At 37.8% G+C, this 20,100-nt stretch overlaps 1 protein-coding gene across 4 annotated transcripts in view; it reads left to right on the forward strand.

Moving 5' to 3' along the window:
* The window catches only part of ZNF143 (zinc finger protein 143), a 54,000-nt gene extending 34,526 nt beyond the window's left edge, over positions 1 to 19,474 (forward strand). For all 4 annotated transcript variants that reach the window (XM_082844419.1, XM_082844420.1, XM_082844421.1 and 1 more), the window contains exons 12-16: positions 1,674 to 1,901; positions 4,409 to 4,557; positions 6,729 to 6,890; positions 17,509 to 17,655; positions 18,503 to 19,474. In XM_082844419.1, coding sequence (XP_082700545.1) covers positions 1,674 to 1,901; positions 4,409 to 4,557; positions 6,729 to 6,890; positions 17,509 to 17,655; positions 18,503 to 18,586 — 770 coding nt within the window. In that variant the 3' untranslated portion in view covers positions 18,587 to 19,474. The remainder of the gene's footprint in view (positions 1 to 1,673; positions 1,902 to 4,408; positions 4,558 to 6,728; positions 6,891 to 17,508; positions 17,656 to 18,502) is intronic.
* Positions 19,475 to 20,100: the final 626 nt, after the last annotated feature.

The raw sequence follows: 20,100 nt of genomic DNA on the forward strand, positions 1-20,100 counted from the left end.
CTGAGCCTGGGATCTAGAGCCCGTGCTGCGCAGCAAGAGGAGCCACCGCAATGAGAAGCCCACACACCACAACGAAGAGTAGCCCCCACTCACTGCAGCTAGAGAAAGCCCAAGCACGCAATGAAGACCCAGTGCAGCCAAAAATAAATAAATAAATAAATTTATAAAAGAAAAAAAAACTACAGTTAGGTTAATTTGTTCCAGTTTGCTCTCAGTGTTAGATTCCCCCCACTACATATTAACAGTGTCTAGATATTTTATGATATTAAATAATTATTGTTAATTTTGTTATTTAAAAACATCTGTCTTTTATACAATCTGAAATTTATAGATGAGATAGAATGCTATCTGGAGCTGTTTCAGAATAATCCAGGGTGGGAAGAGGGGGCAGAAATGTGTGGTGAATAAATGAAACTATATTGGCCATAAATTGATAGTTGAAGCTAGATGATTGGTACATGGGGGTTTATTGCACTGTTTCTCTATACTTTTGTGTATGTTTGAAATTTTCTATAATGAAAAGTTCTAAAAATATATGTCCTGCCTACATTGTTCTCAGACTGTTTCATGGAAAAAGAATTACTTTGTATTGAGTTGTTTTTAGTGAATATTTAATAGCTTTTGATTGGATGCAAGAAGTCAACTGAAGTTAATATAAAATGTGTGTCCTTTTAGATTTACTGAAGTGTCCAAACTATGTCTCATAGACTTTTTAGAAAATCTTTGTTTATTATCCTTATAAAACCCTTAGGGTGGGATTTCCCTGGTGGCACAGTGGTTAAGACCCTGCGCTCCCAGTGCAGGGGGCCTGGTTTCAATCCCTGGTCAGGGAACTAGATCCCACATGCATGCCACAACTAAGAGTTCACATGCCACAGCTAAGGAGCCTGCCTGCCGCAACTAAGGAGCCCATGTGCCACAACTAAGACCCGGTGTAAATAAATAAATATATATATATTTGGGGACTTCCCTGGTAGTGCAGTGGATAAGACTGCGCTCCCAATGCAGGGGGCCTGGGTTCAATCCCTGGTCAGGGAACTAGGTCCCACATGCATGCTGCAGCTAAAAGTTCGCATGCCACACAACTAAGGAGCCCATCTGCTGCAACTAAGGAGCCTTGGAGCCCCAACTAAGGAACCCGCCTTCCACAACTAAGACTTGGCGCAACCAAATAAATAAATAAAAATTTTTAGAAAATAAATAAATAAATATATTTTAAAAAACCCTTAGGGTAAGCTACATTAGTTATACTAATAATTGCATTTATTATTGCCATTATTAGTAAAGTATCACTAATGATATCTAGATTATCTAGTTACAGGTAACAATAACAGTTTCACCAAATCTTAGAGTTAACTGGGCAATAAACATCTCCATCCTTATTTTTCACATCCCTTGTAATTAAGGGGAAAGTAGTATTCAGGCATGGGATGAGACTCAGGGTGCAGACCACCTTTTGATCCAAGTTGAAACCATAGTTAAGGAGTCTTTTCTTGTTCACTGCCTCCTAGCAGGATAGAAAGGGATTTGACAGCTATTTATTTTTGCCACTAGAGGTTCCCTCTCTCTGCCCCCTCCCCCACCCCCTCCCCCCTCCCCCCACCAGAAGGTATGGAATGATTATGCCTTTGTAGGTAAAAGTTGATTTTTTTGTATGTGTGTGCTGTTCTTAGGGGAAAAGCCATATGTTTGTACAGTCCCTGGGTGTGACAAAAGGTTCACAGAATATTCCAGTTTGTACAAACATCATGTTGTTCACACTCACTCCAAACCGTACAACTGTAACCACTGTGGGAAGACATATAAACAGATCTCCACGCTGGCCATGCACAAACGGACAGCTCACAATGACACTGAGCCCATCGAGGAGGAGCAGGAAGCCTTCTTTGAGCCTCCTCCAGGTAAGGGTTTTTTCCAGTATGTCTATGTCTGTGTTTGAAAATCAACAGTTATGAACGTAATTTATGACTTAAAGCATTTTCTCAAATCATAAAGTTTTTCAAATAGTCACACAAACATATCATTTACAGCTGTGATAATTGCTATCAAAAAAAGGCGCTTAGTGCTCTGGGATATAAGAGGGGAAGTTAGTCTAGTCTCGTAGGTCAGAGAAGGCTCCCCTGAGGAAGTGATTTTTGGAGAGATCTACAGGGTGAATAAGGGTTAACTTGGTGTAGAGTCAGGGATGTTGGGGGTTGGGGGGGTGGTAAACAGGGAGCAAAGGCAAGAGAAAGATCCAAATAGAGGGACTGACACAAGCGAAAAGCCCTGAGGTGGGAGAGAGCAAAGTAAATCGGAGAGACTGAAAGAAGCCTGGCCAGCATGGCACTTCTGCTTGGGAAGGTGGTATGAAATGAGACTGCACAGCAAGGCAGGGGCAGCCTAGACTATTTGGGTGTATTAAGATGTTGGTCTTAATCATAAGAGCGGTGAAGCACTCCCAGATAACTCTTAGTTGATTCATGTGCTATTCAGTAGTGTTGTTGGAGACAAAAACATTCATTTCAATAAGGATAAACTCTTGGAAAAAATATTTTAGAGAATTAGATTCTATGATTTCAGTTAAATAAATCAGCATAGTTAAATAGGTAAAATGAAGTAGGTTTTTCTAAAACAAACAAACAAAAAGAAACATATGTTGTCCTGTTTCATTGAGTACCTCCTAAATGGAGTAAATTTGAAAATTAAAACATCTTTACCCATTCTTAACAACTAGTATTGAAGTGTTGAAAAACATTTAGGTAGGAAAAAAATGGTTGGAGAATAAGGAAAAGAACAGATCATTCACTGTCTACTCAGATAATTCCCTGGAGTTCTAATTTGTCTTTTCAGATATCAGTCATGTGATAGTAAGAAAATAACAATTCCTTCACTCTTCTATTTTTGAGTTTTTTTATTTTTGGCCACGCCACATGGCTTGTGGGATCTTAGTTTCCTGACCAGGGATTGAACCCGGGTCCCTGGTAGTGAAAGTGCCTAACCACTGGACAACCAGGGAATTCCCCCAAATTCCTTCACTCTTGAATGCTATGCTGTTTTCTAGCCAAAGCAGTGTAAGTGTGCATTGTTAGATATCACAACAGCTGCTAAATCGTTGCAATTAGAAAGCAGACTTTCATGATGTCAAACTTAGGTTTAAGACTGTTCCTCTTTTAAGCTTCCTCAATCTCTTCCTTAAATGTTGATATTTCAGATTGTTAGAATTTCTTGTGTTCTAGAAGATAATCTATAATAATATACATTTTGTTAAAAAAATTAAAGTAAGATTGTTTTTCCAAGAATAAGGATGGGTTTATGTTCTTTTTCTCCCATATGGTCCCCTAGGTTTTGAACCCATTGGAATAATGGTATAATAATAAATATAATAAACAGCCATGGAACAGAACAAAAAGAAATGAAGTGATGAGTGTCATAGAGATTACACCATGATGACTATAGCTGTATGAGTGTAGGCATCAACCATAACTTTGAGAAGTACTCATAAATTAGCATATAAAGTCCTTCTTTGAAGGAAAAAAAAATATTTACCCTTTTTCTGGCATCATGAGAGGTGGAAAGCAATAGAAGAGAGGGATCAATAATCTTCCTGGTTGCCAAGTATGGCAGTAATTGACTATTGAAATTGCTGTTTACTTGCTGGTTCTTTGTGAAATAAAGAAGTGGAGGGGGGCTCCTGTTCTGTTACTTACTAAATGGTTAACCTTAACCCAGATAATATGCCATTACGTTGTCTTTACACAATGATGTCACTGTGTACTGATGACTTATAATCAGTCACTTGTGTTAAAAGAGTAAGTAACTTAGTGTTAGTACGTTGTGTTTACATACCATTCTGGTTTTGTGGTTAATGTTTATGAAGGTTGTCTTATCATTTTTAGCAGCTTCTTAAGTGACTGCAAGGACTTAGTGCATACTTGCCATGTTGGAAGGGTTATTTGCCAGTTAGTCTCCCTGTACAGTTCCCCCACTCCCTGCCGCAGCACACATGCATGGTATCACATAATTACTCCAAATAAGAGAATAAGCAAGGTCTCTCAAAATTAGAACAGTTACACTTTATGTGGAAGTTTGGTTTGGTCTGCTTTGATTTGGTTTGGCTTTGCAAAAGAGGAGGTGGAGAGATTGGCAGGAGGTGCTGGAAGCCATTTTCATGGTTTAGAATTTAGGGACTTCCCTGGTGGTCCAATGGTTAAGACTGCACTTCCAATGCAAGGGCCTCGGGTTCAATCCCTAGTCAGGGAACTAAGATCCCACATGCCACATGGCCAAAGAAAAAAAAACATGATTTAGAATTTAATACACATGCCATTTAACTTCTGTCAGTTTTCTCTGTAATATTTAAAATCTCCTCTGTTTTCTAAACAGCTTGGTTGTTTGATCAAATAAATAATTCATTTGTTTTAAACAGGTCAAAGTGAAGATGTTCTTAAAGGGTCCCAGATCACGTATGTTACAGGTGTAGAAGGGGACGATGTTGTGTCTACACAAGTAGCCACAGTAACCCAGTCTGGGTTGAGTCAACAGGTTACACTCATATCCCAGGACGGGACTCAGCATGTAAGTACCCACCAAAAGTCAAACAAGTTAAATAATATTTCTCTGAGCCTGGGCTTGAAAGGCAGGTTGGGTCCCAATTGAAGAAAGCCTTGAATTGGGGCACAGAGTTTGGAGTTTAGCTTGTAGGCAGTGCTGGATCTCCTGGAGGCTTTCTAGTAGCCTGTTGAAAGCGACTACCTGCAGGGAGATTAGTAAAGAGAGAAGGTTTGTGACTCTGTAGAATTCAAATGGTGTTATGGGTATTGTTCAAATGTGAGGTGGTGAAGGTCAGAACCACAGTGAAATTGAGGGCTTGAAAAGTAATAGATCCATATGAAACCCAATTCAGAGAAGGGATAGGATTGAGAAGTCAGCAGAGGTTTGGCTGAGGTGACGAGGACATCATTGAAAGATCCTGGCAAGTCAGTGATGGGCACATCTGTAAAATTTCCAGAGTGTGACTCTCTCCCTACCTGGAATCATGGGAGTTCACTTAACTAGCTTCACAGAATTAATAGAAGAGGTATCTTGATTTCCCCAGGAAAAGCAATATAATGGCTGTTGTTCAATAGTCAAACTTGTCATTGTTTTCTAGATGCCACTAGCCTAAAATAATTCAGACTTGATTTCATTTTTAAGCTCTAGCTAAGGTTGTCTTAATAACTGGTGGAAATAGACATATGGGGTTCTTTATCCTTCTATATCTACCTCTTCCATGGAGAACTCTCTTCTTACCTGTCTCTCTCAGACCTTTACCTCCCATGATTAATTTGCCCTCTGTGTTGATAACTGTTAATGTGCTGATGTTAGCTAGAAGGCAGAACGTATTCAGGATAGGAAAATAAAAAGCACTTGTACCATCCCATTCATTCCTCTTCCCCTTACTTTTGACATCACCAATTCTACACAACACTCTTTGTCCACTGATTGGCATATAAGATTTAACATATTTACTAACACAATTTTAATTCAGCATCAACCCTAAGCCTTTTTTAAAAATTAGGTCATCACAGATAGGCTCTGTGGAGGTCATTTGATCTAACTTCCTTCCCTTCCTATACTGGAGAAATTCCCTCTACAGCAGCCCCCATATAGATGAGGCAGTTTCTCTCTGAAGAGACGGTCTGTTCCATTGCTGGATAATTTGAGGGTTTATCAGACTGGAACTTACCACTGTGTGATCCACTCATGGCTTTTCTCTGACCATATAGAATGTGTCTAATCCCTCTTCATATGTTTTAAAGCGGCTATTTTCCCCATCCCAATGTTGTATTTTCTCTAGATATAACCTTCCCATTTCCTTTAGGGATTTCTATTCCATTCCTTTGGTCAATTAAAAAACAAACATTTATTGAACCCAATGACAGATATTTTGGTAAAGTTAGTGTGGGGGGTACTGGAAGGGGGGGTATCGTAGTCTAGTAGGAGAGGGACGTTCCTAAAATGAAAAATAATTTCTCATAATGATGGGTATATAATCGACAGGTATGTAAAGTATTGTGGCAACCTGGAGGAAGGGGTAAATGATGCTTCCTGAAGGAATCTTGGAGGCCCTTGTAGAGAATGGCCATTCATCTGGATCTTGAAGAATTTTTATGAGTTAGCCAGGCAGAGAGTGAAGGAAAGGGCAAAGTCACAAAAATATAACAGAATATGACAGTCCCGGGGATGCAAATGATCTGTTGTGGCTGGAGTGCCAGATTTGTGTGCTGGTTTGGAAGTAGTGAAAGATGAGTCTGGAGAAGCTGTTTAAGGCCAGATGATGAAAGGTCATGAGTGCCATGTAAGAAGTCTGAACTGTAGTGATGGGGAGTCACTGGGGATTTGAGCAGGGAGCATAATGAAATTTGTTTGGTTTTTAGAAAGGTGACAAGGTAGAGGATGATTAGGGACGGGTTAGACTAGATATTTGGAAAGACATTGTATTGCAGAAAATTAGATGAGAGAAAAATAGGGGTCTAAATTGTCAGTAGAGATGGAGAGGAGTAAATGCATTTAAGGAATATTCAGTTTTTCCAATAAAGATATTAAAAAAAAAAAGGAATATGCAGTTTTTCTGATGACCTCTTTCCATTGTAAAATGCTTATCTGCTCCCAGAGTAGACTTATACAAGGATTAGGCCTAGCCCTTAATAAAGACTGCCAGATAAAACAAGAAACATTGCCTGATTGTAAAATGCATTGTATTGCAGGTGAACATATCTCAAGCTGACATGCAGGCCATTGGCAATACCATCACAATGGTAACACAGGACGGAACGCCCATCACAGTACCTGCTCATGATGCAGTCATCTCCTCAGCAGGAACACACTCTGTTGCTATGGTTACCGCCGAGGGTACAGAAGGGCAGCAGGTAATTGCTTTTTTCTTTTATATCAGTCAATACATATATCAATATCAAAACCGTTACATAGATGTACAGTGTGATATAGTGGTTAAGCACACAAACCTCAGATTGAATCCCAGTTTTACAACTTCTTAGCTACATAACCCTCTGAGTCTCAGTTTTTCCTCATCTGTAAAATAGGAGTGATTATTGCATCTACCCCATGAGGTTAATAGAAGGATTAAGCAAGATAATGCATATAAAGTAGTCAGCCCAAGTATATATTAAGTGTTCATTAATGGTTGCTCTTCCTATCATCATTATCATCATCAGATACTTAGAAAAAAAATTCATTTGCAAAATTTAATTTTTTGAATATGTAATATATTCACATAATTCAAAAGTCAAAAAGTATATACAGATAGGCAGTGAAAAGTCTTCTTTCCACCCCTGCCCCCATAGAGATAATCCACTTTTATCAGTTTCTTGTGTAATTTTCCCAACAACTCATTAAGCATATACAAACAAATACAAATAAAGTCATCTTCCCCTCCTTCCCTTTTTATGATAGTAAATTCTATACTCGTCTTCACCTTTCTTTTTTTTTAACCTTAATAATACATCTAGGAAATCTTTCTATTTCATTTTATAGAGAGTTTCCTCTTTTTTTTTTTTTTTTCCTGCCATGCAGCATGGCTTGAGGGATCTTAGTTATCGTAGTTCTCCAACCAGGGATTGAACCCGGGCCCCGGCAGAGAAAGCACCGAGTCCTAACCATTGGACTACCAGGGAATTCCCTCCTCATTCTTTTTTTAAGCTATATCATATTCCACTGTATTGGACATGCCATAATACATTTAAAGTCTTTTGCTGTTTCAAACAACACATAACCTTGTGCACATGTGATTTTGCATGTGTGTGAGTACATCTGCTACTAGATAAATCCCTAGAGTAGAATTGCTGGGTGAAAAAACATATGCATTGGTAATTGTGATAGATATTCCCAGACTTCCTTTCTAGGGTTATATCCATCTACATTCCTAGCTGCAGCCTTTGAGAGTGCCTCCTCCCCTTCTGACAGTCAATATAGTGGTAAAACCTTTGGATTTTTGCCAATCTAATGTATCTCTTTGTAGTTTAATTTTTCATTTCTTTTAAAATAAATGATATTGGTTAATAACATTTAAAAACCCTTCTTGTGCTATGCTGAAGGCAGTGCGGGGTTTCACTGCAGCTGCCTTACCCTGTTCAGTGAAAAAGTCTGTCAGTTAGTAGCTGTCATTCTTCCTAAATTCGGTTATAGATTCAATACCATCACAATAAAAATTCCAGCAGGAATTTTTGAAGATACAGATAATCCGATTCTAAAATTTACATGAAAATACAAAGGACCTAAAATAGCCAAAACAGTCCTGAAAAAAGGAACAAAATTGAAGGTTTTCTACACCTTGAAATAGAAAACTCAGAATCATAAAGCTTCTAGAAGAAAAGTGAATGTTTTTGCAACCTTAAGGTAAAAATTTCTTAGACAGGATACAAAATGCACTAATAATAAATTTTTTTCTTTTCTGATAAATTGGACTTCTTCAAAATTAGTTCTGCTCACCAAAGACAATGTGTAGTAAAAGATTAGATAAGCCCCAAACTGGGAAAAAAATATTCACACTATATCTGACAGTGGACTTGTATTGAAAATATATGACAAACTTCTATAAATCAATAATAAAAAGGTGAACAACCCGTTAAAAATGAGCAAATCAGGGGCTTCCCTGGTGGCGCAATGGTTGAGAGTCCACCTGCCAATGCAGGGGACATGGGTTCGTGCCCCAGTCTGGGAAGATCCCACATGCCGCGGAGCGGCTGGGCCCGTGAGCCATGGCCGCTGAGCCTGCGCGTCCGGAACCTGTGCTCCGCAACAGGAGAGGCCACAACAGTGAGAGGCCCGCACACCGCAAAAAAAAAAAAAAAAAAAAAAGATCAAATCATCTGATTGCTTATTTGAACAGACCCCTCACAAAAAAAAGGTACATGAAAGGCAATAACACAAAAAAGTGCTCAACATCTTTAATCATCAAAGAAATGCAAGATAAAATCACAAAGAGACACCATTTCAGACACAGGGAATTGGCTAAAATAAAAAAGACAAACAAAACCAAATGTTGGCAAAGAAATGAAGCAACTAGGACATTCAACACACCAGTGAGAGTATAGAATGTTACAACCATTTTGAAGAACTGTTTGGCAGTTTCTTATGAAGTCGAACATACCTCTACTCTATGACTCAGCAATTCCTTCTAGAATATATACCATATTCCACTTACACGAAATCCAAGAACAGACAAGACGATCCATGGTGATAGAAATCAGAAAGTGCTGCTTGGCTGGGGAGGAAATTGATGGAATGAAATATGAAGGAACTATTCTACATCTTGTTTTAAGTGGTGGTTTCACAGTTGTATCTAACTGTCAAAACTCAACAGAACACCTAAGATCCATGCATTTTTATTGTTTCTAATTTTACCTTATGCCAAAACAAACAAAAAACGCAGCCACTAGCTTTCAGGCTGTCTTATGGAATGGTCCCACCTAATCAGTTTGCAGTCATTTCCGTGGCTCTGGGATTCCTGGATGGGTTTATAGCCCAGCTTGGGTAAATACACCTTGTACAGTTGCAGGTCTGGAAAGATAGTGACCCTAAAGCACACATTCTTATATAGCTTATCTGTAGCCTGTGAGCTAGAAAAGTTCTCAAGAGAGAAGGCTTTGAGGGCTAGAATGAAGCCAGGCAGCTTCCAGCAACTAGGGATATCACAACAGGGATGGGGTTTCACTTGAGGACCTGCTGCTGCTACTGTTCCTTCTGCTGTTAACTACATGTAGGCCATTGGGCAAAAGTTGGCTATCCACTGGGGTGTTTGGACCCCACCTATGAATTATCTGTAACACTTAAATTGGTTGTAACCATTTCTTTACATGCATGGGAAGAAAGTAGTCAGTCCTTCCCTAAGTCTTTTTTTTTTTTTTTTTTTTTTTTTGGTCGTTAAGGTAATTGCATTTCTGAGACTCATTTTTCCAGGTGCCTTTGGAAGCCTAGTTAGCAGGTATAGACTAAAGAGTCAGTGCTTTCCATCTATCTTAGTTAGTTAATTTCAGATTACAAAAGTAATACATATTCCCAATGGAATAAAATAGAGAATCTGGAAATAAACCCTCACATATATAGTCAACTAAATTTTGACAGTCAGAATTTGATCTTTCAGTGGGAAAGGGCTTTTCATTTGTCTTTTCAACAAATGGTGCTGGGAAACCTGTATATCCACATGAGAAAAAACAAAGTTGGACCCTTATCTTATACCATATATAAAAATTAGCTCAAGATGGATTAAAGACCTAAACTTAAGAGCTAAAACTATGAAACTCTTAGAATAAAACATAGGTGAAAATCTTCATGATCTTATTTCTTATGTATGATACCAAATGCACAGGCAATGAAAGAAAAAATAGATAAATTGGATTAGGAGATTATTTCTTACATATGACACCAAAATGATAAGTGATGAAAGAAAAAAATTAATTGAACTTCTTCAAAATTAAAAACACTTGGAAGTTCCCTGGTGGCCTAGTGGTTAGGATTCCAGGCTTTCACTGCCGTTGCCCTGGTTCAATCCATGGTCGGGGAACTGAAATCCCACAAGCCACGGGGAACGGCTTAAAAAAAAAAAATTAAAAACACTTGTGCATCAAAAGCCACTACCAAGAAAGTGAAAAGACAATCTACAGAATGAGGGAAAATATTTGCAAATCATACATCTAATAAGGGATTAATATCTAGAATATATATATATTTTTTTTATTTTTTTAGGATTTTTTTGATGTAGACCTTTTTTTTTTTTGATGTAGACCATTTTTAAAGTCTTTATTGAACTTGTTACAATATTGCTTCTGTTTTGGTTTTTTGGCTGAGAGGACTGTGGGCTCTTAGCTCCCCGACCAGGGATCGAACCCTCACCCTCTGCGTTGGAAGGCGAAGTCTTAACCACTGGACTGCCATGGAAGTCCCTAGAATATATTTTAAAATAATAAAATAATAATATTATGAGGGGGAAAATATCTAGACTATATAAAGAATTCCTATAACTCAACAAGAAAAAAGCAAGCAAACGAATTTAAAAATGAGTGAAGGGGACTTCCCTGGTGGCACAGTGGTTAAGAATCAACCTGCCAATGCAGGGAACACAGGTTCGAGCCCTGGGCCAGGAAGATCCCACATGCCGCGGAGCAACTAAGCCCATGCACCACAACTACTGAGCCTGTGCTCTAGAGCCCGCGAGCCACAACTACTGAGCCCGTGTGCCACAACTACTGAAGCCCGCACGCCTACAGCCTGTGCTCAACAAGAGAAGCCACCACAATGAGAAGCCCACACACTGCAACGAAGAGTAACCCCTCTTCGCCGCAACTAGAAAAAGCCCACGCGCAGCAACAAAGACCCAACACGGCCAAAAATAAATAAATTTTTTAAAAAAATGAGTGAAGAACTTGAATAGACATTTCTCCAAGAAGATTTACAGATGGTCAATTAGCACATGAAAAGATATTCAACATCATTATCATTAGGGAAATACAAATAAAAACCACAGTGAGATCCCACTTCACCTACATTAGGATGACCGTTATCCAGAAAACAGAAAATAACAAGTTTTGGGGATGATGTGGAGAAATTGGAACTCTTGTGCATTGCTCATGGGAATGTGAAATGGTGCAGCTGCTGTGGAAAACAGTGTGGCAGTTCCTTAAAAAGTTGAACATAGAATTACATATGATCCAGTAATTCCACTTAAAGGTATCTACCCAAGAGAATTTGAAACTAGAGACTCAAACTAAAAGTCAGCTATTTACCTTGGTGTTAAAATAACCAGTCTCAACATTTAAGACTATTTACTTCATCTTTTTTTCTGTGTGTATGCATATGTGAACAAAGTTAGGATTATAATACAATTTTGTATGCTTGTCATCCACTTAACACTACATCCTGAGTACTTTCTCATATCAATTAAGTGTTCTTTTTTTAATATTTTATTTATTTATTTATTTATTTATTTGGTTGTGCTGGGTCTTAGTTGCGGCAGGTGGGCTCCTTAGTTGCAAGCTCACCTTTTCCTTAGTTGCGGCTCACAGGCTTCTTAGTTGCGGCATGCATGTGGGATCTAGTTCCCTGACCAAGGGTTGAACCCGGGCCCCCTGCATTGGGAGCTTGGAGTCTTAACCACTGTGACATCAGGGAAGTCCCTAAACATTCTTTTAAAAGGATTTTTAATATTTACAAAATAATCCATAAAATGGATATACATAACATTAACTCATTCCACATTCATAAATTGTTCTGCAAGCCCCTTGATTATTTTCATAGGAAACAAATTCTAGACATGGAATTATTAGATTAATGGTATGAACTATTTTAAGTTTCTTGCTACATATTGCCAAATTATTTTCTGGAAAGTTTTAGCAATCATGCCATGGATCTAAAAGTGTTCTTGTTTTCACTGTATTCTCACTAGCATTAGGATTTTTTTTATATATTTGCATAATTCACAAGCCAAGGATAAATTATATTTTTACTTTCATTTGTTTGGTGAGGTTGAACATGTTTTTCATATTAGCCTGAAACCTGTTTTTTCTTCATTGAGGTAAAATTTATATACAGTGAAATGCACAGGTTTTTTGTTTGTTTGTTTGTTTGTTGGGTTTTTTTGGCCACAGCACGCTGTTTGTGCGATCTTAGTTCCCCAACCAAGGATTAAATCCGGGCGCCTGACAGTGGAAGCACAGAGTCCTAACCACTGGACTGCCAGGGAATTCCCTGCACAGATCTTAAATTTACAGTTCAGTGAGTTATTAAACATACACACCCATCCCATCCCAAACAGGATCTAGAACATTTCTATCACCCCAGAAAGTTCTCTTGAGACCCCTTCCAGTCAGTCTCCACCTAGTTATTCTGATTGTATTATTTTGTTTGTTCTTAAACTTTGCATAGTGGAGCCAGAGTATGAACTCTTCTGTTTGGGGGTTTTTTCTTTTAACATAATATTTTGGAGATTTATCCATGTTCTTGTTTATAACATCAGTTCATTGTTTTTTATTGCTGAGCAGCATTCTGTGGTAGGAATATATCACAATTTGTTGATAGATTCTCCCCTTGATGAACATTTGGGATGCTTCCAATCTTTGATTATTGTGAATAAGGTGGCGGTGAAAATTCTAGTACAAGTATATTTGTACACATATGGTCTCATTCTCTTAGCTAAATACCTGTTAGTGGAATTGCTGGGCCATGGGGTAGAGGTATATTTAACTTCATGTGAAAGTGCCAAACAGTCCTCCAAAGTGGTTTGACCATCGTACACTCCCACTAGCAATGTATAAGACTTCTCTTTGTTTCACAGCATCAACATTTTGTGTTGTTACTTTAAAAAATTTTAGCCATTCTAGTGGATGTGAAATGATATATCATTGTGGTTTTAATTTGCATGTAGGTTGCTTAATTTCTTAATATCTGGTACTTCTCTAGATACCTGTTCTTTTTTTTTTAATAAGGAAATGTGTTTTCTTTTTTTTTTTAAATAAATTTATTTTATTTTTGGCTGCATTGGGTCTTCATTGCTGTACACGGGCTCTTTAGTTGTAGAGAGTGCAGGCTTCTCATTGTGGTGGCTTTTCTTGTTGCGGAGCACAGGCTCTAGGCACGCAGGCTTCAGTAGTTGTGGCACGCAGGCTTAGTAGTTGTGGCTAGCGGGCTTAGTTGCACTGCGGCACGTGGGATCTTCCCAGATCAGGGCTCAAACCCATGTCCCTTGCTTTGGCAGGTGGATTCCTAACCACTGTGCCACCAGAGAAGTCCAAGATACCTGTTGTTCTTGATTTTTAATTTAAATCTGTTACGGTCAGAGAACATATTCTGTAAGATTTCATTATTTTGAAATTTGAGACTTGTTTTCCCTGTGTCTTTCATTGATTTCCCATTATATTCCATATGTATTTGAAAAGAATGTGTGTTCTGCACTTGTTGGGTGTAGCATACTACACATTAGGTTAAGGTGGTTGATAGTGTTGTTCAAATATTTTATAACCTTATTAATCATTTCTGTATTTGTTCTAGTTACTAAGAAAAAGGAATTAATACCTCCAACTATGATTGTGGATTTGTATTTCCCTTTTAGTTGTTAGGGGTTTTTTTACTTCCAGTATTTTAAATCTCTGTTATTAGGTGCATACATATTTCATTTTAATTCCTCAAATAACTTCCTAATTATACCCTTCTGTGTTACTTTTTTGTGGTTGCTCCAGGGATTAAAATGTGCATCCTTAAGGTATTGAAGTCTACTTAGACTTAACATTGTACTACTTTACATAAAATCTAAGAACCTTGCAACAGTATATTTTCATTCATGCCCCTACTCTTTGTGCTGCTGTAATATATTTTACATTTACATGTTATAACCCCGGCAATGCAACGTTATATTTTAGCATTAAACAGTTAATCTTTTAAGTAAGTTATAGGATGACAGGAAACATAATATTTTATACTTACCCACTAATTTATCATTTCCAGTGCCTTTTATTCCTTTCTGTAGATTTGAGTTTCCATATGGAATCATCCCTTTGGCCTGAAGGATATGCTTCAGCCTTATTTGTAGTACAGATCTACAGTGACAAATTCTGTTTTTGTTTATTTGAAAATATATTATTTCACCCTTCTTTTTGAAACATTTTTGTTTTGAAGGATATTTTTGCTAGATATGGAATTTTTGGTTGGCAGTTAATTTTTTTCTTTCAGCACTTTAAATTGTCTCTGTCCTTCATTGTTTCTGATGAGAAATCTGCCATCTTCATATCATTGTTCCCCTGTATATAATATATCAGTTTTTCTCTGGCTATTTTCTAGATTTTTTTAGTAATGTGATTATGGTGTGATTTTCTTTGTATTTATCTACTAGGTTTCTTTTATATAATTATAAGACAATATATATAATATTATAAAACATTATATAATATTTTGTAGGGTATTTGTTTTTTTACCAGATTTAGGAAAAGTCTGGCCATAATTTCAGCAAAAGATTTTATTCTGCCTCATTCTGTTTCTCTTTTCCTTCTCGGTCTCTAATTATATGTATATTAACTTGGTATTGTCCCACAAGTTGCTGGGGAGCCATTCTTTTTTTTTTTAATCTTTTTTTCTTGGTTCTTCAGATGGATAATTCCTATTGATCTTAGAGTTCACTGACCTTTTCTTTTGACATCATCATCTTCTATTAGGCCCATTCAGATAATTTTAGATATTCTCATTTTTGATTGTAGAATTTACTTTTTTTTATAGTTTTCATTTATTTACTGAGATTTCCTCTTGTATGCATTCCATAAACCTTTTAACATATTTATAATAACTGTGTTAAAGTCCCTGTTTACTAATTCTAACGTTTTGGTCATCTCGTGGTCTGTTTCTACTGACTTCATTTTCTCTTGACTCTGGGTTACATTTTCCTCTTCTTATGTGTTGTAATTTTTTTATTGTATTCTGGACATTATGGATGATACATTATAGAGATTCTTAATTTTGTTATCTTTCTCTGAAGAATGTTCATTTTGCTTTGTCAGGTAGTTAAGTTACTTGTAGAGGCTGGGTTTTATACTTTATTAAAGTAGTTCTGTTTTAGTTTTGCCATTTAGTCTCAGGGTGAATCTTCAGTCCTGGGATACAATCTTTACTCCTAAAGTGTGGCTCTTAGGGTTTCAATGGAAAGCCTGAGGTATTTTCCAAACCCTTCTAACTTGGTGGGATTGAAGTTCTAAATCCTGTCTGTCCCGTGGTATCGCTGAAATCTCTTCTCAGCTTTTCAGCCTTCTAGCTGCTGCTTTCTACCAGATTTATTGGAACCCCCCCAACATGTTTGCAGTTCTGAGGTCTTAAAGAATTGAGGGGAGTTTATACACAGGTTTGGGAGCCCCTTTCCCTCTGGTTTTCTCCTTTCTAGGATATCCCTCTCAATACATAGCCATTCTGGCAGCCATAGACTCCATTATCTCTGATAGCTTAAGTTGCCCTGTGCTGCTCAGACTGGTGAGTGCCCTCAGTGCCCTCATAGATGTGACCCAGTGTGGTTCTCTTCTTTTAAGAATCCCCTCCATTTCCTGCCTGCTTTTCATCATTCACCACTGCCTTCAAATGGTTGCTTTTTTATATTTTTTTCCACACTTTATGATTGTTATCTGCAGGAAGGGTTAGTCCAATATAAGCTATTCCCCCACTGCCATACTGAAATCTGTTGCTGGACTATGGAACATTACTGGAATTGATCCAAGCTGAATATCTATTAGCTCTAAAATCTAGCATTTTTAATGGATTAATGGCCAAGTAAAATAGTAGTTTCAGTTTTTAACTTATTCTTTCTCTGAGTTTGGCTGGACAAAATTCTTAAATATATAACAGAAGTAATTGATGCCATTTTCTTTGTTATCCACATAGCAAAAGCTATATTTGTGGTTTAAGAGCCACAAAAGCACTTTTAACCACTTTGACTAGATGCTTCAGGAACAAGATGGAAAGATTCCATGGAATCTAAAAGAGGAAGTGAGTATAACAAGATGTGTTGCTTCAAATTCCCTGGCGGTCCAGTGGTTAGGACTCTGCGCTTCCACTGCAGGGGTCATGGGTTCGATCCCTGGTCAGAACTAAGATCCCTCAGGCCATGGTGAGCCCCCCCCCCAAAAAAAAAGATAGTTGCTATTTTGTCAGTAATGGTACTGGTACTTTGTTTTCCTAGTTAATGGAAATCTTTTTTTTGTTGTTTTTTTTGGCAGCACCATGCAGCTTGCCGGGATCTTAGTTCCCTGACCAGGGATCGAAACTGGGCCCTTGGCAGTGAAAGCACCGAGTCCTAACCACTGGACCGCCAGGGAATTCCCAATGGAAATCTAACTTTATTTTTAATTCTTTTGTCTTATTTTTTATTTTTAAAATTTTTAATTGTTTTTTATTTTTTTAATTTTTATTTTTTTAATGGAAATCTAATTTTAAATGCAACAGATAAACAGGAGAAAATAGTATATCTACCAATGATCCAAACTCGGGAATAAATAGACATACGAGATGTGAATTAGTCCACGTGTGTAACTTCCCAGGCAGCCTCTTAGGGATAATAGAATCTAGGCACAGTCATGTCTCTCCTGGTTAATGGAGCCTGACATAGCAAATCCACTTTTTCAGTGTCCTCTACCCTGTTTGGCCATTGGCTCACTTTATAACCTTAGATACGTCCCGTCTATCTGAGCCTCAACTTGTTCAAATAAAAAAGAGGAGTCCATGGAATTCCCTCGTGGTCCAGTGGTTAGGACTGCTGCTTCTCACTGCCAAGGGCCCGAGTTCAATCCCCGGTCAGGGAACTAAAATCCCACAAGCTGCGTGGCACAGCCAAAAAAAAAAAAGAGTCCAGAATAGACAATATGTAAGGTCTTTTCCAGCTTTAGGCTTCTACAAGTGTATGGTCAGAAGGGAGGTTTTCCTTTTGAATTTGAAGACAGTCCCTTGTGTTAAATGGATTTTAACCTATTTAAATCATAGTTTTAATTTTTCTGTGTATTTTTTAAGGTTGCAATTGTGGCTCAGGACTTGGCAGCATTCCATACTGCATCATCAGAAATGGGGCACCAACAGCATAGCCATCACTTAGTAACCACAGAAACCAGACCTTTGACCTTAGTGGCAACATCCAACGGCACCCAGATTGCAGTTCAGGTGGGTACAATGGCAACTGTCCTCCATTGACAGCAGTGCTGCTCAACTCTCAGCCTTGTACTCTCTGCTTTATGCGTAACCTTCACAGAGGCAGGGCACAGAATCATCTGTATTACTTAGCCACATTAAGGAAATTGCTGCGTTTGAAGTAGACTCAGACTAAAACTTTTGTTTTCTACCATCCTTGTATATTCTAGGGGAATTTATAACAAGAAAAATAAAGCTCCTGGTATATATATATACCTGTGTGTACCTGGCCAGCTATCTTTACTCTCAGAATAAAAGTCTAATTAGGCAGGATTCTATAAAGCACTTAAGAGTTATTCCTTGGAAATGAACCTGTTGTAAACAGAGACCCCAAGTTAGTCCTCTGAGAATCACTGCACAGCTGTATTTTATGGTGGGAAATGTCAGAAGACTGTGAAGAACACATTCTCTGGGAAGTCACTGCATTCAGGCAGAGAATCTAGAATGCTAGGTGTAGAATACCTTTCCTTGGGAAGATTTTTTTTTAAATGTATTTACTTGGAAAAGGGTTAGAACATACTCAGGAAAATGTCAGCTATTGGTTTTAATTTAGTTTATGGGCATAAAAGCTAAAGGCTCAGGAAGCTCTCTATCTCCACTGGAAAAGATGAGCATCTTTTGTTCCTTGCATGCTTGAAGGTTTATCAAAATCCTAAATAAAGAAACTGCATCCCCAGCAGGAATTTGTTTTTATGTTTTGTGGATCAGCAGTAGTACCTTAACAAGCCCAGGTGTCAGAGTTACAGAGAGAAATTTTACTTCTGGTATGTTATATTTCTTTGGCATCTTGACTGTGGTTCTGTGTATGTTCCTGTTTCAGCTTGGAGAACAGCCATCTCTGGAAGAAGCCATCAGAATAGCGTCCAGGATCCAACAAGGAGAAACGCCAGGGTTGGATGATTAATCCTCAGAACAACGGAGCAATAAAGGAAGAGGAGCCTTTCATCTTCAGGCAGCAGAGATCCATGAAGCCCGGGCCCAGGAAAATTAGAAATTTTTCATTCCTGAAACACTGTACACATTTTTATGCAAGAGTGGAGAACAATTTATTCTTGACACTTTTGTGTATATAACCCTTGGAAAAGATTTCCCAAACTGATTCATTGTGTACAAGGAAGTATGAAGTTAGGGTAATACAGTAAATTTTTATGTTACTCTTTTATCAGATTGCAAAATCCTAGAGTCTACATGCAAGACCAGTGAAGTCTTATGGAGACTTATGATGGATTTTTAACTTACTGTGAAAAATTAAAGGCTGTATCTAAAATGTCAAAGGTTCTATACATCAAACAATCATAATTCCAAAAGCCATCATGGATAATAAAGGATGTAAAGCCTTCACATATTTCCCTCAGCTAGTAGAGTGTCTGCAGTTTTTGTTCTACTGTATACTTGTCCATTTTTATTTGTATCTTACGGTTTGAAGACTATTCATTACAGTTTTCCATCCCTGTTAACTAACAGCTCTTCAAGCTGAAGTGCTAATTGTATTAGCATTACATTGGATTATATATAAAATTACAAAGTTTGGTTATTTAAAATTAAAAAGTTAAATCCAGTACTTTCGTTTTGTTAAAGATTTTCCTTAGCGTTCAGTTTCTTGTTACTGTTTTTTAAAAATAATAAACTATCAAAGTTTCACCACAGGCTGGAGCCCGGGATAATAGTGCTGTAATTGGAAATGGCTTTACTCTGAAAATTAGGTTAGTGGGTTGGTGTAAATTATTTATTTTTGCTTATGTACTTCTGTTTTAAAGCTTATTTACCCTAAAGTTTATTATTAATTTTGAATACAGCAATTTTTTAAATGTTACCTTTATATTTGTTTCATTAAATTGGTATGGAGGTGGGGGGAAGTGTTGTAGAAAATACCACGAACATAATAAAATACAACACATATATTGAGAGTATATTGTGTATCAAGCACAAAATAAGTACTTTTCCATACATTTTTATCTACTCATAATAATTTTGTGAGATATGTGGGATTTACTACTCCTGTTTGTACATAAGGAAGCTGAAGGTCCAAAGAGGTTAAGTGTCTACCCAGGCCTTACAGCTGTGGTGAGGCAGGGCAAAGACTTAAGAACCCAGACTTTCTGACTCCCAAGTCCAGGGTGTTTTTTCACCACACCACAACTGCCTTCTCAGATGATAACCTGTGGCAGAGATTATCAAGATGAGCTTTGATGATCTCGATTGCCCAATGACCTGAGCACCTGAAAAACCATCTCTAATGTTGGAAAATCAGTGTGGGGTTTACCAAGGTCCAAAAAAAGGGGGGGGAGGGTATGTGAGGGTTGTCCTGCAACAATCACTTCTTTGCTGTTGTTGACCATGCTTTGTTTGCCAGGGAGCTGAAACGTGGCTGTTTTTCATTTCAAGCCTTACAGTAAAAAGGAAAAAAGGTTGTGCCGT

Source organism: Leucopleurus acutus (genome assembly GCF_964270905.1).
Source record: "Leucopleurus acutus genome assembly, chromosome: 8".
Taxonomy (NCBI): Eukaryota; Metazoa; Chordata; class Mammalia; order Artiodactyla; family Delphinidae; genus Leucopleurus; species Leucopleurus acutus.